At 43.7% G+C, this 27,185-nt stretch overlaps 2 protein-coding genes across 3 annotated transcripts in view; both read right to left on the reverse strand.

Annotated features, from left to right (window-relative positions):
* Nucleotides 1–73: 73 nt before the first annotated feature.
* On the reverse strand, nt 74–22,891 carry mfsd4aa (major facilitator superfamily domain containing 4Aa; the record flags this gene model as incomplete). Its single annotated transcript, XM_079742446.1, has 10 exons — nt 74–126; nt 663–783; nt 2,047–2,117; nt 2,206–2,353; nt 4,339–4,512; nt 4,988–5,103; nt 5,283–5,430; nt 6,079–6,333; nt 8,609–8,807; nt 22,662–22,891. 10 exons carry the CDS (start codon nt 22,889–22,891, stop codon nt 74–76), a joined length of 1,515 nt encoding a protein of 504 aa, XP_079598572.1.
* Nucleotides 22,892–25,438: 2,547 nt separating this feature from the next.
* Nucleotides 25,439–27,185, reverse strand: part of cdk18 (cyclin dependent kinase 18) — a 36,486-nt gene continuing 34,739 nt past the window's right edge. For both annotated transcript variants that reach the window (XM_079740831.1, XM_079740830.1), the window contains one exon: nt 25,439–25,991. In XM_079740831.1, the coding sequence (XP_079596957.1) occupies nt 25,957–25,991 (35 nt within the window). In that variant the 3' untranslated portion in view covers nt 25,439–25,956. The remainder of the gene's footprint in view (nt 25,992–27,185) is intronic.

The following is a 27,185-nucleotide window of genomic DNA, read 5'->3' on the forward strand; positions in this document are numbered from 1 at the left end:
TACAAATAATGGGCATGAAACATGGAAAATAACAAACATAACCCATGTGTTTTGTCTTTTGAGAACTTGGGTGTCAGGGGCCTCCTGACCTCTGAATGTCTTTCGCGGCGACGTCTTTGGACGGCTCTGTGAGGAGAACCCAAGTGGACCTTCAAGACTCTCAGTGACAACACTATCATTCATCTCCAGGAAACATTGGTGCAGGGAAGGTTCTATACAAAGTTTAGCCTCTCCTGTATCCATCACACCCGAAAACTCCCAAACTCTGATTTGTGAGACTAGTGCTGAATGAAAGTGTTAAATATCCAATATCATGCTTTTTTAGGGTTAATAATTGCATTTGGGGGTACTACTAGCATAGGGTTACATGCGTGTATGTCAGAAATACCCCTTATTATTCTTGCACTGTTCATTTTTGCAAAACCAATTTCAACCAATCGCAATTTCTGTTGCGATTAGTCGAACACTTCAAAACTGCACACTGTTGTCACACTATTACGCAAGAAAGTTTGAGCGCAAACAGCTGTTTCACGCACCAATTGAGGGGTGTTCTTCGTGGTGCGAATACTCCCCCTGGCTTGGACTTGATTTTTCTAGCTTAGTAGACGTAAACCATGTATACATGTGTCATATGGTGTCTACAAGGCAGGGGACTACAGTACCTTTCTGAGATTTGATGTGGAGATGATGCGCGAAGAGGAGCACTAGAAAAATGCCAAAGGCCAGGATAGCTACGATGATGTTAGACAGCAGGAAGGCGTAGCTGCCCCGATGCTGTATCCCCTACATGGTACCAGACAAAAGGGTCATACAAAAGGTAACAGGGACACACTGGTACCTCAAACACACATAAATCAACATTCAGTATGCAGTCTCATGTGTGCAGTACACACTCCACAAAGTCTGACCAGCAAACCCAGCAGCAAACTAGCTGCAGACCGAATGACATGAAGCCATTTAGCGTGACAATATATAACTGCTGTTCCCAGTTAATAAAATGTTTCTGTTCCGGCTGCTGTTGCGAGCATTAAATGTAAAACCATCATTGAGGTAGAGGTGCACAGTCAGTCACTACACACCCAACGTCTTACACAACCGCCGTAACGAGGAGCTACTGTACTATGTGCTTCCTTCTCTGTCATTCTGATACAGTTAATCTTTTATGTTTCTTTTTACATGGCTGTAAAAGGGTTGTGTTTCTGTCCCTGGAGGCTGACCAGTGGTTTCCTTCCAGTCCTCATCACCGTGAGGGCTATGCTGGTGCAGTCCGCTCAACGTGTTACTCGTCATGACGCAGACATGTTCAATCATGTTTTGGTCATTCTACTACTGCTATTTGCTACTGCGGATCGAGTCAAAATAAAACATTGGGTCACCCTCCTAATATGATGTTGTAGCTTATTTATGGAGCATGTAAGGGCAAGAGGATCCGACTAAGAAATACTTACAGGTAGACTGGTAATAGAGTTGGGCACTATCCTTCTTTCAATTTTATTGTTTTTTTATTGACATATATTGCTGACATAGACGTGATTAAAGTTGGACTTGTTGTAAGGTGTAATGGTAATATTAGATTTCCCATTTGCTCATCTCTGAACAAGGATTGGCTAGCTGCAGAACAGGTGAACAAGCCTTTCTCCTGTAGATTTTTGCACTCCCTAACAGGCCCTTTGCACAACAAAATCATTGACCATCGATATTGCATACAACACTTATGCCAATCTAGAGATCTTGTCTTGTTCACAAGGCTATGCTGCAGCTGTTAACATTGACATTGATTAAAAAGAACATGCGTTTTTTTGGGACACATACCAGTAGTTTGCCAGGGAACGCTACACACTGTAGTGTTCACATGAGTATTTCATAGAATACTGGTGCAGATGCAGCCCTGGCACGGTACAACCGAAAGATATACAGCCTTCCTTATAGGTTTCAATGGGAAGGCTGTGTCCCATTGTTTTTATATTCACACACACACACACACACACACACACACACACACACACACACACACACACCCAACTCCATAGTGTATTTGTTACATACCGAGCCCACTATAACCTGTAAGACCATCTCTCCAGTGCCAGCGCTGGTCACCAGCACGGTTGCAGCACACCCTGTAAAACACACAGAACCGAGGGACAGTAGGTGAACTTTGTTCAACCCATGAAGTTGACAGCACGTCTTGCCTGTCTGGGTGTGTACCTTTATAGTCCAGTAACTCCTCGGTGTAGGCCAGAATGCAGGGGAACACACTGCTGATGCAGAGGCCGAGCAAACACGTGCCGACGAAGAGGAAAACACTGCTGTAGTAGAAGATCAGCAACAGAGACTGCACTATCACAACACCCAGCTGCAGCACACACGCACACACACACACACACCACGCACATACACACACATACACATGCGCACATGAGCACTTACACGGATGCATACACATACATACACCCAGTTCTAAATGAAAACAATGACAGCACAATCGGGACCCTTGTCAAACCGATTGATAGAATGAAATGATTTTGAGTGTGTCTCACAGGCTGCACAGACACAAGGTTTCACCACAAAGGCATTCGCTTGACCTCACGACTGCTTCAAATGCTCTCCACTTGCAGCTCAGGCCTCAGCTTTATCAGCTCATCCCATGCGTCCTCCGACTTTATTTAAACGTTTGTGTTTGTGTGTGTGTGTGTGTGTGTGTGTGTGTGTGTGTGTGTGTGTTTGTGTGTGTTTAAACACTTTCAGTATTTTAAGAAGCTCAAAATCGCTGCAAATTGTCCCGCATATTACACAGCTAAGAAATCAATCATTTGACAAAATATAACAAAAAAACATAATGTTATTGCTAAAATAATATATATGTGTATATATATATATATATATATATATATATATATATAAACTGTATGGGCCCTATCTTGCATCCGGCTTATTCACTGGCGCATGTGTCGTTGCTAGTTTGCAACTGGCGCAGAGCGTTCTTTTCCCTCCTGCGCCATGCGTCGGTAGATCAGGGAATGACCTTGCGCCCCAAGGTGCGGTTCGGCGTAAGGAGGAGGCGTGTTCTGGCGCAAACGTTCCCTGGTGCTATTTTGCAGTTTCAGAAACCACTTGCGCCACAAACCAGGACATACCTGGTTTAAAGTCAGTGGCGCGTTGTTCAGATGCTATTTTAAGGGCGCATGCATAATATTGCTTGTGCACCTCGCGCTTACACTTTGCTTCTCTCATCTACCTAGCCACACATTCTTGGTAAATTATTTGGGAAAGAACAGCTGATACAGCGGTCATAAGTTGTACTTTTAAATCAATGCATCTGCAAACACCATACAGCAAACACATATTTTGTTGACACAGACATCGTGTACAACTTTTAGGATTGATGAGTATTTGATCGTGAGAAAACATTGTTTTACTGCGAGTGAGTGTTAAAAAGAATGAATGAATGCGGGCGCGCGTGTGTGTATGTGTAAAATAATTAATGAATGCGGGCGGGCGTGTGTACATCCACCTGTTTAAACACACGCAAACTAAACACGTAACGCATAATACAGTCCATGGCAATATTAACGGGGGGACACATGCATATTAGGAACACAAGTGGATAACGATAATGCATACAATACTGATAAGAAACAATGTTTATAATGTATAGCGTATATCATTAAATAGAACCACAGTTACTGCATATCATATGTAATATCATATAAGTTTTCTTTGCCGAAATTTATTTGAGGACTCAGTATTTCTGAAGTTGTGGAAGAAAACCTTATTCCATGTGTTAATTAAGCCGTATTATTTGGCCATAAACTGAGCTATTTGAAGTTTGAACTTCATGTGCATCTGTCTCATCGGAGACTGCAGACGCGCTGTCAAAATATCAACTCGTCAGATTCAAATGCGCTCATGGCTCTTAAAGGGGATGGGAGCTGGCACTCTCATTGGTTTATTGCACGTTATGCCCAAACCACACCTACGGGTAATTAGGCTACTTCAGACCAACCCTTTTTAGATTTGCGCCGGGCGCAAGAGTAATTTTTTGCGCCGGTAAAATAGCGACATCGCCATAGAACCGCCCACAAAGCTACTTTCGCTTGGCGCTTTTCACTTGCGTTTCAGACCGTTAAAATAGGGCCCTGTATATATTGCTCCACTAAAATAAATAATGCATTTGATTCTACAGTTGGTTACAGTGTTCTTCACGGCCCTACAGCCTTTCGACAACACCCATAGCAGCGGTCTGTCATACATAGCAGCGGCCTGTTCTACAGAAACACCTTGATATGAACCGTCCTTTCACTCATCACTTTATTGTGCTTCATCGTGTGTTTCTCCTACCAGGCTCAACAGGATGAGGTGCACAGCAGGGAAGCGGTAGGACAGGTAGACAAAGGCCAGCCGGCCAACGGTCACCGAGGCCCAGAACAAACTGGTCAGCGAGCTGGCATCATGATGACTCATCTTCAGCGGGGAGGTCTCGGCGTACGTGAAGACAAAGGCAGTGTAGGCGCCCTGCACACATTCACATACACACAGTGATTGAAATCACCGTGTTTTGTGTGTGTGTGTGTGTGTGTGTGTGCATGCATGAAGAATCAACTGATGTTGACTTTTATAAGCTCAGTTGTTCTTTTTAATTCCCTAACCTGAATTTACCTTCAGGTAACCCTATGCATTCTGGGAGGAACAGCAGAGTAACAGAGTGATAATCAAGGGTGCAACGCTTTCACGTGTATCCTTGAAATTAAAGGGCAAATGTAAAATATTCTTTCACATACTCTTCTTCACATAAAACCTGCAAACGCACACTTCCTCTTGGTTTTCTTCATCAAATCAATCAAATTAATTTATGCCATGTAAGAAATGTAACAGGCAAAAGACCCTTAGCCGTTAGCAGTCTACTATGGTATCATTCATAAGCATCCCAACTTAAATGTTGTAATACATACAAATGCAGGTGTGTGTGTGTGTGTGTGTCTGTGCTCACTATAATGCCGTCAGTGCAGAAGAGGACGGCTCCTGCCAGGACATGCAGCTGGAAGAAAAAGGGGGGCCTGTCCCTCAGTTTGCTGACGTTGAAGCACCTGAACACCCCAACAGGACCTGGGGGACAAGGGGTGGTACGCATCTTTAAAATAGACCCCTTTCACAGGCACTTCATCTCGGGACCAACACAGGTGGGAACACCTCTAGGAAAAGGACACTTAAAAGGATGCATGAATAAATACATAATACATACATGTATATATACATATATAAATATATATATAAGCAGGTCTCACCGTGCTGTTGTTCCTCCGGTGGACTCTTGGAAGAGAAGGACTCAGGCTCCTGAGGCTCTCGTCTGTCCAGAAGATGAGTGCCGGTCCTTGAGCAAGGCAGCAAGCGCTTTTTGTACATCAAAATGAACACTACTAGCGGGACAGGCAGCTGGATGCACACAAACACACACCCACCCACACCCACACGCACCCACACACACACACACACACACACACACACACACACACACACAATGTATCTCAATATTTGATATATTCTTCCTTGAAGTCTAAGGGCACACATCAAACTCACTTCCTCTATCCCTCTCAGACCCTCTGCCTTTCTCACAGTACTTTTGAATCGTAACCTTAGAAGTCATGAAAAAAGGAGACTAGCGGGAGACTAATTTACAAACAAAAAGTATGTAATCTAAATAAAGTTGTATTTATAATGTGAGTCAGAGTTCACCTAGACTCTGCATAGCCTCCGCCCTTACACACCCCACACCCCTCTCATCACTTAATGCACCTAAGTGATTAAGTGATGAGTGTTGTACGTCCTGGCACTTAATGTACGCACTTATTGTATGTTGTACGTCCTTGCACTTAAAAAAGTAGTTAGCATTGTGTAGCATCTTATACTATGTTTCTTCGTTGTATACGGGGAATGTTTTAACCTAGTGAGTGTTAGTGCTTTGCCCTTGGTTCAATGAACATCCTTACTGTACCGACAGAGACACATTGTTTCTCTTTCTTCTGACAAATGACACATGTAGATGTGTCCGCTGATCCCTCCTTCCTGAGCCCTTTGCCTTACGTTGACCAGAGCCATGACCCAGAAGGCCAGGCCGCTGCGGCTGGCGGTCGCTCGCTCGGCGGGGGGCGGCTGCAGGGAGCTGTTTTGTCGCCAGGCCGTCTCTCGCTCCAGGATGACGTAGGGGTGGTAGGGGCTGGGGGCCACGGCGGTGCCGTTGGAGGTCAGGTTCTGGCCCAGGAAGCAGCCCTCAGACAGGAAGGGGTCGACCATCAGGGGGACCACCAGGGCGCCCAGGCCAATGAAGAAGTGCAGAAACTATGGAGGGAGGGATTGGTGATAATGTTATATTATCGTGATGTAACATGTGATAGGGTTAGTGTATCATAATACATTAGAATTGAATATGTTATATGACATTGTTTTTGATATGATATGACAAAGGGGCATGGCAAAGTCATCAGCTGTAGGTGGTAGGCTGAGAGAGGGTTGTGAATTTTAGCATTCTTCTACCGCTGTTCTGTCCTAATGCAGTTTCTGTTACTCCCAATGAGCAGTGCACGCCTGTTAACCGTCCCCGGAGCGAGAAGAATAACAAAATGACAAAGAAAATGAATATGAATTTGGTTAATAACAAATTTGACAAAGCCATATCATATAACAGGTAAGGGAAACACGTATCCCTGTGTAGCATGTCCCTCCTTCTCCCTCTCTTCCCTCACCACTAAACCAATGCCACGTAAAACAGATACCGTTCCCTGCAAAGCATGCTGGGATGTCCCGGCACCTCTCTTTCCAATGATGATTTCAGATTAGAAATGAGGTCAGGTAGGTGGAGATCTTGTTAGAAGAGCAGAAGGAGACGAGCATGATCAACACAGGAGATACATCGACTGTTTGGAGTGATTGACTCTGTTGCAGCAAGTGGGTTATGTATTGGAATGGAATATATTCTTCCATCTTCCATCACTAAAATGCAGTACCATCCCCTTAAAAAGCCTGGGAATTCATTGAGGCCTTGTGGTTGGGCATAACATCATGACTTGGTGTCACCACAGAATGCTTGACAGGTCAAAGAATAGAGAGAATCTCTGGGAACCTAGAAACCTCAACCTCTACCTAGATAGCGTATGTGTATGAAAATTCCCATTCAGGCGGAGCTTCAAACTTTGACAGAATAAAAGTTTACCTCTGGTTCCCTACTATGAAAAAACATTTCTCCATATTGCCTCTGTCCATCAAGTCAAGCACTGAGTTCTGTACGACGGGCTCTGAGCAAGCAGGCTGAAGTAGCAGCCCGGAGAGTGTATATACATGTCCGCTGGGTCGTCTTTGGCTAAACTTTGCATGGGGATGATTAATCCTGCTTTTGTTAAGCGAACAGCCTGCTTGGTTTCACTTCCTATGAACCAAAGTAGTGCAACATTTCACACATTGATGAATATATACTATGTATATATATACAAATCCGACATCATGTCATACTCTCACTGAGGTGTGAGTTGAAGATCTCTAGGACGGGGGGCCACCTACAGACGTTGACGCTGACCAGGTCTGTCCAGAGTCTTCCCCCATTCCCTCATCCAACTCACCAACAAGGGCAGTTGTACACTTATGAGCATCCTTATGTTGGAACATGGTGTTTGTTATAGATAGTCCATGACTAGCACAGAAGTTTAACAACAGATGACTGCTTTGGCTTAGATCAGGGAGGCCGTTCCTCCCCACCACGTCTCTCCAGATGTCTATCATTGCCCAAGTGGGCGTTGAATTCTCACAGCAGAACTAAGGATTCCCCTACTGGAGCCCCATTCAGGGTCTCCAAGAAGGCAGAATCCTCTGAGCTGCCTTTTGGTGCTTATGCACAAACAACAGTTAGAGTTTTCCCCACCAACACCCTTAGGTATATGGAGGCGACCCTCTCGTCCACCGGGATAAACTCCAACACCGCAGGACTCAGCCGGGGCTTTATGAGTATCCCCACACCCGCCCGGCGTCTCATGCCCTGGGCATCTCTGGAGAAGAATAGAGTCCAACTCCTATCCAGGAGTACGGTACCAGAGCGGAAAATGTGTATAGTGGTAAGCCCCTCCAGATCTAATTTGTAGCGCTCCATCTCCCTTACAAGCTCTGGTTCCTTTCCCCACAGTGAGGTGAGGTTCCACGTCCCCAGAGCCAGCTTCTGCTGCTCGGGTCTGGTCCGTCGAGACCCTTGACCTTCACTGCCACCCATGTGGCAGCGCATCTGAGCCCAGTGGGTCTTCCTACAGATGGTGGGCCCACAGGACGAAGAGGGGGTGGGGGGGGGGGGATGCCACGTCGCTATTTCAGGCTGTGCTTGGCCGGGCTCCGTGATAAACCCGGCCACCAGGCGCTCGCCGACAAGCCCTCCGTCTCTGCCTGGCTCCAGATGGGGGCCTTGGCTTCCTCCGGGCAGGGTCTCTCCACCTCTTTCATGATTTTCCATGGGGTCTTGGTGAACCATTCTTAGTCTGGCCCCTCCCCTGAGACCACTCTGCCATGGGTGACCCGACCAACACAGCCCTGGCGGTTCAACTCTGATGGATACAATAGACACACACTCTCTACTCACCTGTAGGAATATGGCTGAGTCCTTCTGGTAGATCTTCACCAGCTGCAGGTTTGTGATGGTTTCAACGACCCCCATTGCCATGCCAGCTATCACCATGACGATGGCCACCAGCGCCAGGTTGTAACAGAGCGGGATAAGGGAAAACGCCACGGAGATTAGGAGGGTGCTCCAGAAGAGAGCACACAGAGAGAAGTCCAGTCTGGGGGAGGATGAAACAATTCATGTTAATCTCATGTTAATCACTCACCCATTGCCCATCCCACCTACATTTATGAATACTGCTAAAAAAGGTAGTTGATTCGTTCATCGACTTACTACCACACATCATCCATGTTGGTAACTGTGGTAACTTTTGTCCACCTCCCTCCACTGTTGTAACTCTAGCACAGTGGTTCCCAAACTGTGGTACGCGTACCCCCAGGGGTACGCCACGTGACACAGGGGGTACGCGAAAAAATGCAAAAGAAAAAAAATAAAAAACATGGTTTGTAAAGAGCGTCATTACATGTTTAAACCGGCGGATTAATAAGCGCCTGTTCACTCACTGTCATGCATAGACATGTATAGGCTACCCTATGGTGGTCAGTGAATTAATTGCACTGCCGAAACAAACACGTTGCCCGCCGCCCGGCTAACCGCCGTAAATGGATAAATGGCTAAAAAGGATAAATTGCCCTTCCAGAGGGACATCCACTGCTGCCACCAGTCAGCTAACAGTCGAAGGTGCACTTTCCAGCGACAACAACCCACATTATTCGTCACCTTCAACGTCGTCTACCTTTGACCGGGATGCTAGCGATGCACCTGTGGCTGGTCACGCTGAGAGCATAGCCACGGACAGTGGTGAGGAGTCCGATGCAGAGCCTCCTGATGCGGGAAAGCATGCAGCGACGGGCAAAGGAACAACCTCGTCAAAAAGGCGAAAATATGATAAACTATATTGCTTTGGGGTTCACTAAGATTAATACTGGTGGATTTACTCGGCCACAGTGTGTTATATGTGCAAAAGTACTGTCTCACAACTCAATGAAACCGTCACTGTTGCGCAGACATTTAGAAACAAAACATGCTAATTTGAGAAATAAGCCACGGGAGTTTTTTGAGCGAGAATTGAGAGGACTTTCTACCAGTAAGACTTGCATACGGGAGACAGATACCGTTAATAGGAGCGGGCTACAAGCATCTTACATGGTGAGTTACAGAGTGGCTAAAACTGGCAAACCACACACTATTGTCGAGGACTTAATTGTCCCTGCTGCCATGGATATGGTCGGGACGATGCTGGGGGAAAAAGCCAAAAAAACTATACAGACCATGCCTTCATCCAATAACACTGTTTCTCGGAGAATCAGTGACATGGCCGAGGACGTGTTAAAACAACTACTACGTCGTGTACGAGCCAGTGAATTTTATGCGCTACAGCTGGATGAGTCGACAGATGTAGCCGGCCTGGCACATGTCCTGGTATATGTGCGATACATTCATGAAGGGACAATTAAGGAGGACATGCTTTTCTGCAAATCTCTGGAAAAAAGGGCAACTGGAGAGGACATTTTCAAAATGCTGGACACCTTTGTGACATCAAACGGACTTATGTGGACACAATGTGTTGGTATCTGTACCGATGGCGCACGGGCCATGTCCGGGAGACACAGCGGAGTAGTAACGCGCGTGCAAGCGGTTGCTCCTGATGCCACTTGGATTCACTGCAGCATCCACCGAGAGGCTCTTGCTGTCAAGGGAATGTCTGCCAGTCTGAAAAATGTTTTGGACACAACAGTGAAAATGGTGAACTTTGTGAAGGCCAGGCCCCTGAACTCTCGCATTTTTTCTGCATTATGCAGTGAAATGGGCAGCGATCATGAGACGTTGCTACTTCATACAGAGGTGCGCTGGTTATCAAGAGGCAAAGTATTAACACGTTTCTTTGAACTCAAAGATGAACTTAAGATTTTCTTCAGTGATCACAACTTTCATTTGTCTGAGCATCTGCACGATGAAAAGTTTCTTACACGCCTGGGTTATCTGTCCGATATTTTTTCTCGTCTGAACGAACTTAATCTTGGATTACAAGGGGTTTCAGCAACCATATTCAACGTGCGAGATAAAATTGAAGCCATGATAAAAAAGTTGAACCTCTGGTTAAACTGCACGGAGAACAACAACACAGAGGTCTTTCCCACGTTGCATGAATTTTTATGTGCAAATGAACTCTGCCTGACAGACAGCATGAAACACGAGATAACCGCGCACCTCCTTGAGCTGGCTGCACAGCTGCGCAGGTATTTCCCCGAATCTGACAGCTCAGACAGTTGGATACGTCATCCGTTTACAGATGTGCCTGCTTTCTTATCAACATCTGAACAGGAAAGTCTCATTGAGATCACAACAGATGGTTCCCTGAAAATGGAATTTAATCAGAAGCCACTGTCGGATTTCTGGATCGGACTGTGCACAGAATACCCCGTGCTGGCCAAACGCGCTGTTAAGACTTTGATGCCCTTTGCCACCACGTACATGTGTGAGAGTGGATTCTCAGCTCTGACAAGTATGAAAACAAAATACAGAGCAAGACTTTGTGTGGAGAACAATTTAAGACTCAGACTTTCTCAAATTCAGCCAGATATTGCAGACCTATGCGCATCCTCTCCTGCACACCCTTCTCATTAAAGCTGCGGTGAGTTTGTAATTTAGTTTCAAGCGGTTTATAATTGAATATGTTCTAGAAATGTAGAAATGTTTGGTAGATTACTTTTTTCAAAAGTGAACTGGTGTTGCACACTAAAAATGCTGGTAAGAATTGATCCATTTGGTGAAAAATAAAATAATATAGAAATGTATAGATGTGTGTGTGTGTGTGTGCGTGCGTGCGTGCGTGCGTGCGTGCGTGCGTGCGTGCGTGCGTGCGTGCGTGCGCGTGGTGATGGTGGTGGGGGGACTTACAGACAGGTTTTTTGTGTGTGCGGTAGTAGGGGGTACATGGCTGGAGGTCAGATGTCTAAAGGGGTACGTGGCTGTGAAAAGTTTGGGAACCACTGCTCTAGCACTATTCTACTCAGTTCAGAGTCATTTATCAACTCTTTTCAGAGTTATTTTTTATAATTATGCATTTCTTCTGTTTCAAGATTAACAATTAACTGAAATAATTTACACAATGTATACCCATGTCTCACTTTATTTCTCAGGCACTTCTTTTCATTATTGCAGTGAATTCACTTGTGATTACAAAAACAATAAATAATACAGAAACAATATATAATACAATGAAAACAATAAACATAAAATAAAATAATACAATAAAACAAATAAAATGAGTAATGAAGAGGTTGCAAAGACATAAGACTGAGAAAAGAAGACAAAAAAAAGAAGGGAAACAGATGAGAAGATGAAAACAGAGAAGAGATAAATAGACCTCTGAAGAATAAGTCTCGCCTCTGAGGCTCCGGATCCCTCGGTCAAATGTCTATGGGAAATAACATGGCGTTTTTTAATAATCGTACGTAACAAACTTTGTAGGTGGCGAAGAATTAAAAGCTGCATCACGTTTTGAAGTACACACTTTTTCCATCTAGTTTCCTTCAGCTTTTACTTCTTCTCCACCTACAGAGTTTGTTATGTACAATCATTCATATACGCCATGTTATTTCCCATAGACATTTGACCGAGGGAACCGGGAGCCTCAGAGGCGGAACTTGTTCTTCAGAGGTCTATTCATCTCTTCTCTCAGACTATTTTTTTAGAGCTTCTTGAGTGTGACTATGTGTGTCTGTGAGCACCTCTTGTACAGCACTAACAACATAGTTAATAATTGCCTCTGCAGCCCCAGCAACTTAAAGGTTCTACAAGCAGCGTTGCACAGCTGTTAACTATGTTTATTTTTTGCAGTACAGTGTCACATAGCAAATTCTGAGTGGGCAAAACATCTGTATCCCGCAATGAAATTGAATTGTTGGTGGAACATTGACTATCATCTAAACATAAATTGTCATTGGCACAACACTTGATTAGATGCTTCCGTAATCTAGAAAAACTTTGATAAACATGAGAACAACCTCTATGAGCACATTTAAACTGGAGACACTTTCCTGAGAAAAGACCATGAACTAATTGAAAGTGTTGCTTGCAACCTTGCCTGGAGGGTGGCAAAAGGTGAACCAGCAGGAGAAGAGAATACATGTCACTGTCCCAACCTGGAGGCACAGACAACAAAATAAAATATGCATTTTTAGGTTTCAGTTTGAAGACCTCCTGGATGAGATCTTGTACCTCCCAAGTCTGTGCGAGGTCACGGTTCTGTGCGATGACCTTTGGTTTATTTTGGTAGACCACTTCTCCAACAGCTTTGCAGAAGTTGACTCTCCAAAAATAAGTAAAATCTTGATCGATCTACACAATCACAAAGTAGAGAGGATTTCTTTTACCCGACACATTAACTACAACACAAAATCACCTTCCGATTTCACATTAGTATGTAAAAAAATAAGGTTGACATACCAGGCCCGGTATGTCCATGGAACCGTGGAAAAATGGCTAAAATATCAGATGACCTGTCAGGGTCATGCAAAACCTTCTGACGGTAGATCAGAGTTCATCTTATCTTTTCCTTTACCACTGCCTCATCAGCGGTGTGCTTCAGGGCAATAGATTCCTGACACTGACGTTCATCATTCAACCAGACAGCCTCTTCAAAAGGATCTCTGTCAGCTCTTGGTCCACCTAAAATGATTGTAGATAACATGAGTGTTACATGGTAAGGCTTTTCTTTCTGAAGAACAAAGTATTCACAAAACTACAGGCCAGGATGACCACACACGATCATAAGTATGTACAGAGTCAAAAACGTTTGCCTTACTTCAAAGGATATTACAACAATTTGCATTTTGGAAAAATGAACAAGAAAACAGGTCAAAATTCTAACAAATAAAACCCAACTACATACTGTGTGTTAATTTGAGCCCAAAATTATACTGGGGTCAAGCTAATACAAGCAGTGACCAATATCAAAAACTGCACCTGTTTGTGATTGCCGTGAGCGCTTAGGTCGTCTCTCTGATGCTTCCTTCTGAAGTGTTTTTTTATTTTCCAGGCCAGGTATCCACTTCCATTTTCTGCATTGTAATAATGCTCCTATAATAAATAATAATAAATCAGTTTTTTATAGCGCTTTCTAAATACTCAAAGACGCTTTACAAATAAGACAGTAGACACTCAAACAAAAGGAAAAAATAGACAACACCAGAACAATAGGCAACACATTAAGAGAGCGGGATAGGGTGGGAGATGGCAGAGGATGATTAGTAAATTGTTGTAGGTGGTCCTGAAGAGATAGGTTTTAAGTTGACTTTTAAATGAACAGAGTGTAGCAGAGTTTCGGATGGCCAGAGGGAGGGAGTTCCAGAGGGTAGGGGGCGGCGATGGCGAAGGCTCTGTCCCCCAGGGTGCGATACTTGGTCTTGGTGATGGAGGTGAGAAGGTTGGCATCAGCGGAGTGTAGGCGGCGAGTGGGGGAGTGGCGATGGAGGAGATCTCTTATGTATGAGGGTGTAAAGTTGTTTAGCGCTTTGTAGGTGGTGAGGAGGATCTTGAAATTGATGAGTTTTTTTATTGGAAGTCAATGAAGTTGACGGGGGATGGGAGTTATGTGTTCTCTGGAGGGGGAGTGAGTAAGCAGTCGGGCAGCAGAGTTTTGTACATATTGCAGTTTTTGAAGAAAAGTGAGGAAGAGGGGGAGCCGGTGTGTGAACTGTGTTTATGGCAGTGGAACTGTACATAAAGTTACGGTGGGAGCCTCTGTGAATGTAACAGGGACGGAGAAGAAGTCGAGAATTCTTAAGTGTGGTGATGATTTCAGTGGAAGGAGGCGTTTGGCCGGTCCTGGCCAGAGTGAGGGCCAACGCAACTGTACCGGTACAGGTGGAACCCCACCGGGTTTACCTTCGACCAGGTTACGGCGATGGATCCTGTAGAAGAAGTCAGAGTGTCCAAGACGGCTGGTCGAAAAAGTAGGTAGCTAGCGTGTTAAAAATAGCAAAGCAGTACCAAAGAACTCGTAAAATAATGTTCAAAATAATGTTCAGAATAATGTTCAGAGCGAGAAGCAGCAGCCAAACGCGCCAGCGTCCTCTCCAGTGCTCGTGAACGTGGACATATCACAGACACAGGTAAGTTATATATTGCTGGACTAATGTTATGCATGCAACACTCATGGTACACCCAACACTCGTCTGAATCAAGACATTTGAGATAACGGCCACATACATAACCCAGTTTGCTCAAAGGATCTGTCAAGTATAGGAAAAGGGTGATGATCCCTTTGGCATAGTCTTCTTTTATCCGTCGAGGAGGGCTTGTTCTACACACACACACACACACACACACACACACACACACACACACACACACACACACACACACACACACACACACACACACACACACACACAAATCCAGATCATAATAAACATATAGTACATCAATTCTACAAATTGCTTCTTTAACAGCCTACCCATGTTTATTTATCATATGTGCCACCAAGATCTTAACCATGTCACGTCTTCTGCCATCTGTCAAATATTTTGTGCGAGCATGTTCATTCATGATCTTCTCGCCTCCTGGGTTTCCTTTTAAGATATCCTCAATCATCTGGAGAGGGAGGGTGGGGTTAATATTAGAGGAACATATAGTCAATTAAGAAATGGAAATGTGCTAATCAAACACCCCTTGAAAACCTACCCGGCTAAGACGACTGCCCTCAATTTATTTTTCCTCATCTGGAGTTCTTGTCAATATCAGACTCATATGATACCTCAGCACCAGCAAGGGAGCCAGAACTGAAAGAATCTGTAGTACAAAACCATACCAATGGTCTAATATGTTAATACTACTTTGACAACATGCAGCCACTGTCAATAGACCCTATTATTGCGGATGCAAAGAATACTGTTGGTAATTAATGTGAATAAATATGCAAATTACCGTCAGTTTTATCTTCAATAATGTCTGGGATAACAATTTCCAGGACACCAAGATCAGGTTGATTCAGCAAATATTTATTTAATATCCTGATCAACTTCTGTCTTTGAGTCATCAAAAACATGGATATTCATTGTATGAAGATCAAAATTCTTGGCAACTAAAGAAGACAAACCATTTGATACATAATACAAGCTATAGAAAATACATCAATAAAATAACAAAACACCCCATACAATAGGCATTGCATTGTTATTAAACTATTTTGATATGGAAAATATAAAAATTCTCACCACATTCCAAAAACGCCTCAAATGTAAAGGGTGTTGGACAAATCACATAGTTTTTGACAACATTGTGGTTTTCCATCCTAAATCACAACAAAATCAGAGAACAATTTAGAAACTCATTTTAACACAAATATTGAATTGGAATAATTAATGGTGCCAGCGCGCCACATTACAGTCGCTCTTCTCTAAGTAAAGTACATGTGCTGATGGGCAAGCATGGAATGGTGAACAAACTTAATGGCTAACATTAGATAAGCTTCCCATGCAGTCAATTGACGCTTGTGCAGGGAATTTAGACCAGTATAGTTATAATGTGAACTTTCATGACAGTTAAGACCAGAAACTTCTAAAACTGAGGCTAGAATTATTTGAACTTGGCTCGCCCCAATGGCGTGCGCCACAGTTGAAAAGCGACTAGCTTTTTAACAGTGTGGAAAATGCTGATGTTAACACACACTGTACAGTGAACATTAAGTTAGTTCAGAGGTATATTCTTTGGTTAGTTGTCCATACATGCCTCATCAATGGGCAACTCATGCATGAATGTTGAACAGAAGTTAGCTAACAGACTTTAGTTACTTAGTAAGCCTGCTAGCTGCTACGTTTGCTATGCGTGTTGGTCTGAAACACTGACGAATAGATCTCATAACGGATGGCAACGTGATCTTAAGGCATGGTATTCTAATAATTTAGAATGAATAACTACCAGATAACTTGAGAATCTGTTGTTTAATGCCAATACTTCATAACCAGCACATAATTAGGCTCTTCTTGTAGGGTATATCAAATCGGAGATGGGAGATATGTTACGAAAATACAAGTTGGAAAATCCGTTATAAATACAAATTCAACAGATACGCATATTTGAAACAAAAAATCATGAATTATTACTTACTTTAACATTCAGTAGAAACGTCGGCTTCCAGTGCACTTCTACTGTCAATGACTTCAGCTGTGGTCAGGTGTCGGGAGGAGTAATGGCGGACAAATGAAACTTAACTTTTTACAAAAGCTCTGTCTATTGATCACTCTGTATACAAATACTATAATTCTGGTCCCACTCAGACTCCAAATTTTACTCATTAAAGTCAAAATAGTGCAAAAACATCTCTTCTTGAAGAAAACACTTTTCACTTTGGGAAAATTGCTCAGCAGCATCGTCTCTATGATTGTAAAGGACATGAGGCCCCTTGCTATTTTTGAAGGTGAAGGCTTCTGTGAAATGGTAAACACTTTCCATTCAGGATATACCCTTCCATCCAAGCGCCACTTCACTGACTTAATGGAGAGAAAGTAATTGGCTACCATGGAAAAAGTGAAAAGTGAACAAAAAAAAAGCACTTCCAAACTATCACTAACTACCAATTCATGGACAAGTGTTGCCACTGAGGCAGTTGTCACCTTAACTACAATGCCGCTTGAGGAGCGCCACACTGCTGAAAATATTGTCTCTTGGGTGGAGATAGTGGCAGAGAAATTTGATTTCTCCCTTCGGGATAATGCACTGGTGATTGTACATGATAACGCGGGCGATGTTGTTGCAGCTCTTCACATCCTAGAGGAGAAACATGGGGTAGCGTCACATCGTTGTGCTGACCATACGCTTCAGTTGGTGGTCAACCATGCCTTGGAGAAGAATCCCATGATCGACAGGACACTCGGGGCTGCAGGGTTTCTTGTGAAGCATTTCAAGAAAAGTGAGCTGGCTAGAAGCAAGCTGAAACAGTAACAAAAACAGTGGGGTACAGCTGAGCATACCCTGATCCAGGATGTCTCTGTAAGATGGAACAGTTCGCACTACATGGTGAGTCGCCTTTTGGAACGACGGTGGCCGGTGGTCCCAACACTTTCGGACCCAGAAGTTACACAGGGTGGGAAGCAGTACCTGGATCTGAGGAATGACCAGTGGATCTTACGCAGCTTGCCTACTGCATCGTCCATCAACGTACGATGGAAGGGGTGTCTGACGGATGGGGGAGTGGTATTTGCCGACGGATCCATTGCAGCCTGAAAAGTTAAAATGTTCTCAACTTCTGAACGCAAGAGAGGGAACCAACGGACCCACAATGCATTTCGGGATCGCCCCATGCAAAGTCAATGAGATCCGTCAACGGACAGATGCAGTGGGCAAGGGGTGTTACTCGAGGAGCAGGAGCAGGTCCTCAAGCCTTTCGAACAGGCCACTGTTTTTCTCAGTGGAGAGTCCTATTTCACAATATCTGTTTTACCTCCACTGCTTAATGGTTTACATAAGTCAACGAAGAAAACCACATGAGTCTCCTGCTGTGAACTCTTTTCAAATTGCTGCAGACCAAAAGATGCAGGCAATGTGGGAGTCTGAGTCTGCTTTTAAAGAGGATAGACAAAATGTGGCCTTCATTGCTGCTGCCCTTGATCCCCACTTTTATGAGTTGAAGTTCCTGTCACCCGATGATGCTCTGAAGGTGCAAGTACAAATTCAGGCTCTTGTAATTGATATTAAAAGGATTGAGCAGGAGCACTCAGCCAGTTCCCAGCAAAAGAACACCTCCAAATCTTTGCTGGACAATCTGCTTGGCTCAGACTTTGAGGGGGAGGGCAGCAACGAGGATATAGGCCAGGAGGACAGTGGTGAGGGTGAAGCGGTGAGAAACGACGAATCAATTGCAGATCGAAAGGATTTATTCCCAAATAGTCCAGCAGGCAAATCAGATTCCAGGCACAGGCAGGGTTCGTAAACAGGCAGGCAGGCAGGCAGACAGATACAGACGGACAGGTACGGGCAAGAGATCCAAAACCAGCAGAAGACTTAGTCCAAAACAGGCAGGGTTCAAAACCGGTAAACTATAACTTCTCTTTAAAGAGCTTCACGCTAGTCTCACTCACGTGGCAGTCAGGTAGCAAATAGTACATACCGCGACAATCTGACAAAGTGAACAGAAAGGGCAGTGTTTAAATACTCCACCAATCAATACCAAATGAGAGACAGGTGAACAGAGAAAATGGAGGGAAACAAACAAAGGCAGGAAGTTGCCCAAATAAGGACATGGGTGTTACTCCGGGCACACTCCAACACATGGCTACAAACATAGACAAAGTCCAGAATTATCACACTCCAACAGGTAGGGGGAGACAAAAACAACAGTCCATACGAGAATCCTGACAGTTACATTGATCAAGTAATGTGAAATAATTCGTAACTGAAAAAATAATCGTTCGATTAATCGTGAAATGAATCGTTGAGTTGACTAATCGAAAATATAAACGCTAGATTAATCGTTTGAAAAATAATCGTTTGGAACAGCTCTAATAAGTACATTTATAAGTAAATTTACTTACAATAAGTACATTTGTCAGAGAAAGCAAAATTATTATTAATTGTACCGAGGTCGATTATTGACAGCTCTAATCTGCGAATAAAACCCAATCAGGCATTTTTATTGTAGTCACCATGGTCACTGACCAGGTTGTAGAACATGGTGGAGGTAACAGACAATTTACCTCTCTCGACACACAATAATCTTATTGCATCCATGGTGGTAAACTACATTCATAGACATATGATTATTGCTAAATGCTATATTAATTTATTTATTATTATTAATCTCATTAGCAGTTCGTGCTACAAGCCTTTGATGTGGCTTTTTGAGTCACTTCCTGTCAAAATCTTGTATTTTCTTGAGGCCCTCTTTCATATAAAGACACCACTCCCACTGGCCCGTGGCAGCCATTGAACATATCCATATGGGGTATGCTTGTGGACAGAAGGGGTATACCATACATAAATATTGTTAGCCTCATGGCATATTTTGTCATATTTGTCATATTTTGGCCAAATTGTGATATCTAAACTAACTCCACTCTCTTAACGTTGCCTATTTACTGGGGCTCATCTATATTCTAAGCCAATGAGAGTGCTTTTTACATTCTATAATGTATAAGGTCAGCTATCTGACTTGGGCATTTTTGACGCTAAATACAAGATGAACCTTAAAATATGACTGAGGCAATTATGCTATGAGGCTACCGATATGCAGCTTCCCATGATCACTGCACTCAACAACAGAAATAGTCAATACACATTGAGGATAACTACGCGCTATCTTAACCACATCCCTGGCTTTTCTCATTAACCTCGTCTGTCTGTAATGAGACATCATGGTTTTATACTCAGTCCCTAATCAATGCTCACTGTGTATTTGTCAGTCTTATCACCCCTGAAAATGCTGTCCTGGTTGTGTGAAGGAGCATTTTTGTGGCTAGCATTAGCACCACTAGACATGAGTTTGGCTGCAATTTAATCCTGTATCTGTTATGAAGGTATTATTGGAGCAAAACAACTGAACTGAGCCCCTGCGACAGTGGAATTTGTAGTTGTAGAAAATAAAAATAGAAAGACACACATGTGTATCAGTAAATTTGAGAAGAGAAGATGCAAAGAGTTTAGGAGTTGCAAACTTGGGAGAAATTTGTTTTCTCTCCCACAAACACAACAGTTACACATTCACAAATTCTTCAATGCAGGTGCATAAATTCTATCCTACAAATCACAAATTTAGAGAAGCATACACATTGGTGCAGTGAATACGGTGCAAAACACATCCACACATACGTATCAGAAATCAGGTTTTTTGAAGTCATAAAATGAGACCACACCTGTAGAATACTTTCTCCCAAATAAAAAATAAATATCTGGGATATTTTTATAGCACAAACGGCCTTGAAGCGGCTCCTACCAGTCTCAAATGCAGTTTTTTTCGCCCACAAATTACAAGCACCAATTTCACACTAAAAAAAGAAGGTAAAGAGGTATAGCCCCTTCACAGATCCTCTGCTCCCCCTGCCCGGCAGCGCTTCCACCAGGCGACGAGCACGCCTCGTGCTTCGTTGCCTGGGTGAGGAGCACGCCCTGTCGGAGCCATGATCTGTCTGACAGATAGTATGTCTGTGCCTCACTGAGCGCTGCGGATGCTAATAACATAATCCGCTCTCATGGCCTGTCAGCCATGACAGTTGGAAAGGAGTAATGTGGGCCTGACGATGTGGAGAAGGTTCTCAGACGCCGCAAGAGGGACCAGGCCTATCGTGTCATGCCCCTGTTGGGGGTAATGACAGCTGCCCACCCGTGGTTTCCCTAGGTCTGCTCTTGTTGTGCAGGCTACATCGGTGGCTTGCTCACCAGAGGTTGGATCCCGGGCGTCACAAGCTCAGCACCCCAAGCTCAGGCTGCTCTCCGCACCCCAAGCTCAGGGGGCTCTCCACACCCCAAGCTCAGGGACCCTTTCGGTGTCTCAAGCCCCTTTGGATGCTCTGACTTTTAAGACGACGCTCTTATGGCTTTGGTTTCTACTAATGTGCCGGTGAGTTGGCCGCTCTGTCTGTCGGCCCGAGCTGCTTGTTACTTAACAAGGACAGCTCCTATGCACTGCTTTGACCCAATCCTCATTCCTTCAAAAGAAAATCGACAGTTCTTTTTTGGTCGAGGGATATTGTCATCCTAGTGAGGCAGTGTTGGAGTTGCATTTCCTGTGATAAAATAGAACGATAGTTATGTTATTATGACCCTGGTTCTATGATTGTAGGCGTAGCCGTTTCCCACCTGCTCAGGTGCCACCTGACGAATTCTGCTGTGCGCCGCTTTATATACAGGGTGCCCTGGGGAATGTGGGCGGTACCCACGTTGATTGGTGCATTGCTAAAATTGTCACGCCTTTGCGTGCACGGGACAAGCCCATAAGGCGGAGCCTAAACGGCTACGCCTAGAATCATAGAACTAGAGTTATAACAACATAACCATCGTTCTATGTCTTTTCTCATTGTCCCTATACTATAATAACATAATACTGCTCTATTTTCTACAATTACCTCTAGGACGTCAACCTGAAACATAGCTTGCAATTGCAAAATGAATTGTACTTTTATTTACTTCTCAGTGCAACCTGTTGATGCAGACAACAGGTTCTGTGCACACAGCTTTAGAAATACACATATTGTGTAGTCCTCCTCCTTGTTGGCCAACCACATGAGTTACATGTATACTGCTGCTCGGTCAGTCAGATAAAGACAATCTAAGTCATGTCTGTCTGTTTGTGCCCGGTGTTTGCCATTATTTATAATATTGAACTTATAATGCAACTAAATGGATTAATTAAAAAAAATATCTAACAAAGACAAGGATGTAGGGTAAAAACGTTGGTTAAGGAATATGCTTGTTATATATAATATGTCAAATAAAAGCTTGATAGGGATTGTTGATTTCTCTTTTTGATTTACTCAGGTCAAAGTCACCTTGATGTAGTGGCAGTCAAACTGCGTGTATAGCTGATTATATCATGAGTCATGAATTATATCAAACACCATTAAAAACAGTGTTTGAAAATTGAATTCCTGTTCAAGAAACACGATTAAAAATGTGTTTGAGTGCACCCAGAGTAGGCCATGCCATCATCTTGGTAATCTTTTTAAGCTTGAGTTTTTCTTTATGAAGCTGTTAGTTATTGTTTAGATTGTAAATGGAATGTATTAATGAAGCGTTTTACTAACCAGTGGCCACTCAAAGCGCTACACAAAATCGCCTGACGTTCACCCATTCATACACCCTTTCACGCGCCGACGGCGGTGTCAAACACGCAAGGCGCCAGGCAGCTCGTCAGGAGCAGTCACCTTGACACTCAGGGGGAGCCGGGGATCGAACTAGCAACGTTCCGGTTGCCAGTCAACCCGCTCTACCGCCTGAGCCATATGCCACCCAAATACCGACCTATGTTAATCTCATGGCTTCCCAATGAAATGGCTTAATGGCATGAACTCACCTTCTCTTAAAGAGTCCTGCAAAAGCCATGCCCACTAGCATGAAGACCTGCTGCACCAAGAACACCCAGGTGATCTCCTCCAGCGTGGACCGCGTCTGGCACTGCAGGTCCACGACGGTGGGTCCAAGGAACGCGATGCACAGGCCGAAGCTGAAGGACACGCACCAGTACGTGACGGTCTGGGGAAAGTGGCTCTTAAACAGCCGCCAGATCCGCTTGTCCACAACCATCGTCGTCTGAATGCAGTAAGTTATCCTCAGTTTGCCTCATAACATGATGAGTGCGGCACATAAGTCATCACGCAAATAAAGTTGGATGGAGTTTGTTTGCGTTGCGCAATACGCGCTCATAGGCTGGTGATCCGCAGGGGGCCGTGCTCTAGGAGCCGCCGCACACACAAACTGGGGCCCCTCATTTGATTTGTTATACACTGGGGGCCACAACACGCCTGGCTGGGCTCTGCTAATATTGAGTTTTTACTAAAAGAACGCCAGACAAGCCCTGCAATCCTAAATATGTAATATCATATTACATTTTTGTGATATTGCAATATAATATAATATATAATAAAATATTTAATTCGTTCAATATTGCAACGATTGATCGTTGTGTCCAATAATGATAATGTATCATCGTTGAACAACTGTATGAACATGAAAGGCTGTCATTTTTTAACCAGTATTCTGGCGCCCTCTTCGGTTAGTAAAGCACAATAGGGATTGGATAGGGATTTTTGACCCTGGAAATAATTGCCCAGGATATGTATATTCAACATATTCATTCCCGTACATATATAAACGAATGACGGATTCGACAAAATGAAAAAGACAGCCTCTGTTACAGATATTTAATTATTTTATTCATTAGTTAATTTTGGCTTCCAGGCAGTCATAGTAGGCCTACATTCAGTTTCTCATTTAATAACAGCAGACAATCACACAAAATATCACACATCATACAAAATTAACTTTTTCATATTTAAAAAACATTTAGACATCATATACAATTGGAATTTGTGTTTGCTTAAATATTATTTTCTTCCGTTCAGCATAAAATTGACAGAACTTGAAAACTTCTGTTAAAATACATTTAAACTATTTATATATGTATATTTATTTATCTATGTATATTGTATATATATATATATATATATATATATATATATATATATATATATATATATATATATATATATATATATATATATATATATATGTACACATTATTTTTTTTAAAATTCATTTATAATTCAATATTTATATATTATTTATTTCAGTAAAGTATTTAAAATAGCTTATTTTAACCACAACAAAACACACACAGTAACACTTCTGCCAATGGGGAAGGCTGGGGTGCTGGGGTTAAAAAGCGGGGTATTTTGGATCTCCTCATTGTTCTGGCCCTGAATATTCAACCTGCTTCAATAAGTAGAACGTATGGACTTCAACCTTTTCACTCCAATCCAACACTAGACATACGCATTCATATGCAACTAGTGAATGTTGACATGGATGCAGGCTTAACGCTTGACCGCAGGGCACTTTGGTAGTGGTCGTTGGGACCCCCTTGTCCTGCTAATGGGGGGAATGAATCATGAACCTCCACCTCTTGAGCAAGCTGTGACGCAGTATTCATGGAACAACAGCCGAGCACCATGGCCTTCAGTGACCTTGCTCCAGACGTTGAAGCAAAATAGAAGAAATAACCTTGGGTCTGCACCAGTGTTAGCGTAGCACACAGTGCCTTAGATTAGTTATTAGATTGAAATGCTAAAGTAGCTGATATGGGAGTGCTTAGTGATGTTATATGCGCGGCATAACACCCGAGTGTGTTCTCCTGGCAGTGGACCATTGTAGACCATTGTACGCTCACACAAACATCGTTGAAGTGGCCTGCAATCTATACTCTGATCTTCACAGATCTGATTTAGTGCAGTTCGAATAGACTTTTGATTTTCTATTCTAATTAATTTAATGGTAAAACTTATAATCAATTGGAATTAGATAAAGAATAAATCGGCGTTCATCAAGTACGAAAATGTATGTTTTGTCGGCTTCAGAAATGCAAACATTTGATCACTTCTCTGTTTCAGATTATAAATTAAACTTTTTACTTTGTTGTTGTAAAACAAAATTGTCTGTAGTATGAGCATAGTCCCCGCTTTTAAAATGAGGATATGCTACATTTGAGAGGTCATTGATTCAGTACTCAAGCTGGCATGTGGTGGCATTGGGGGGGGGGGGGGGGGGTTCAGGATCTGACTCTAGAGGACACTTCTGGTTTGTGCAATAGGAGAATAGGAAAAACGGACACAGGCGGCAAGCTATTTACAGGGAATTGCTGGAGTATCTCCCTAACACACACCCACACCCACACCCACACCCACACACATACACACACACACACGTGCTACACTTGAGCCCCATCGGTCACAGATTCTGAGTACAGCCAAATCATCATGCAGAGAGTTTTACTAAGGCAACTTTTCAACTAAAACAAAAGAACACACCCCTACGCGCGAGCATACACCCGTAACACTGTTACAACGAGCCCCGACACCGAGAGTCACTGCTGGAAGAGATGGTGAAGCTTCACCTCAATGTACGTCCCAGCTATTGCTACTGATCCACTCTGAAGTCAGGGAGGGGGACGTTAAGTTAGGAAGTCATTTTCCTTGAAATATGGTATAGATACTTTATGCAGTGTGTTTTCGGTTTGTGCATTGGAATGAATTGTAGATGTGTCTGTGTGTCTGTCTGTGTGTGTGTGTGTGTGTGTGTGTGTGTGTGTGTGTGTGTGTGTGTGTGTGTGTGTGTGTGTGTGTGTGTGTGTGTGTGTGTGTGTGTGTGTGTGTGTGAGGCTAAATACATGTATTTCTAGTGTATTTGACTATTCCGCAGCATATTAGCCTTGAATTCGTGATCTAACATGAGTTAGATCCTGAATGCTAGTTTCACAACGAGTTTCAAGTGCAGCCGAGAGTACATCCTCAAAAGGAAACCCTTGCTTGTCGCCATCTTGGTGGTCACGAGTATTTGATGCACCATGTTAGTGTGCCATTTATTTGTGTGCCTGTGATATGTGTTAGCCTGTGATGTTTGTTTGTGTGTGTGTGTGTGTGTGTGTGTGTGTGTGTGTGTGTGTGTGTGTGTGTGTGTGTGTGTGTGTGTGTGTGTGTGTGTGTGTGTGTGTGTGTGTGTGTGTGTGTGTGGTGCGAGTGGGCCATGTTGTCTGTTCCTATGAGCCTGGGTCTTCATGGATGAGGTGTTGTCCTCAGCGTCGGCAGAGCCAGCCTCTAGAAGATGCTCTGTCTTCGGTTCTTGCCCCGGCCTGCGTCCAGAAGTAAACAAGATAACACACATTCAAATCAATAACTGGATTCAATAACAAGAGATGAAATGGAATCAGTTTCTAGATAGATCAATTAAGATCTAAGGGCATGTACCTTAATCAAGTTATTCCCCTGGGATTGTTGATCACCCAAAATACATGTTCTACAATGTACTGCATTTCCCATGAGGACCAATGCCTCCCGGATTAGAGCCGCTGCTCCTCTGCTTAGAAAGGAGTCAGTTGAGGTGGTTCAGGCCTCTGGTAGGACCCATCCCTTTGGAGGTGTTCCAGGCAGGACCAGTGACCTCGGAGTAGACCCAGGACTAGGTGGAGAGATTATATCTCAACACTGGCCTGGGACCGCCTCGGGGTCAGAGCTGGTCAATGTGGCCCGGGAAAGGAAGAGACCCCCGAGACCCGACCCCGGTTAAGCGGTTTTAAAGGTCCCATGGCATGAAAATCTCTCTTTATGAGGTTTTCTAACATAAATATGAGTTTCCCTAGCCTGCCTATGGTCCCCCAGTGGCTAAAACTTGCGTTCGGTGTAAAACGAGCACTAGGTGTTCTGCTCACCTTTGAAAAAGCGGAGGCTCAAGCACGCTGATTTGGAATGTGGTCCCATATGTCGTCATAAAGGATCTAAACTCCTACCCTTTCTCTCCCTGGCCCGCCCAGAGAATTTGGCCCGCCAATGAGACACGACCGTGCGAGCGCCACGTGTGTGTGTGTGTGTGTGTGTGTGTGTGATTACACACAGTGTTAGCTGTTGATGTTATGGCGCATAACACGTCGGTTCTTTGACGTCTCTTGTATTTCCACAACGAGACTGTAGTTGGGGTTATCTCAGCCATTGTTGAGAAGGAATTGGGGGATAGGAACTTTGGCTTTGACTCCCTGAAGTATGAACTGCGACATGCTGCTTGCTGCCGGTTGCCTCGAGGCACCACCGCCGCGAAGCAGCACCGCCCGGCAGCGGGCAGCGGGCAGCAGGCAGCGCGCGGTTCAGTCTACTTCAGATTGATGTGGAAGTGGAAGAACCAGAGACGTCGGAGAACCCGACGAAGTTGTTTGTGATTCATAATATCATCTGGAGGCGCACACAGCTTGGCCGTGATAATATGTATTATATGATATAGATATCTATGTATTATATATTATTTAGATATAGAGCTCCAGGACTCTAACGCGTGT

This window comes from Pollachius pollachius (assembly GCF_949987615.1).
Source record: "Pollachius pollachius genome assembly, chromosome: 8".
Classification (NCBI taxonomy): domain Eukaryota; kingdom Metazoa; phylum Chordata; class Actinopteri; order Gadiformes; family Gadidae; genus Pollachius; species Pollachius pollachius.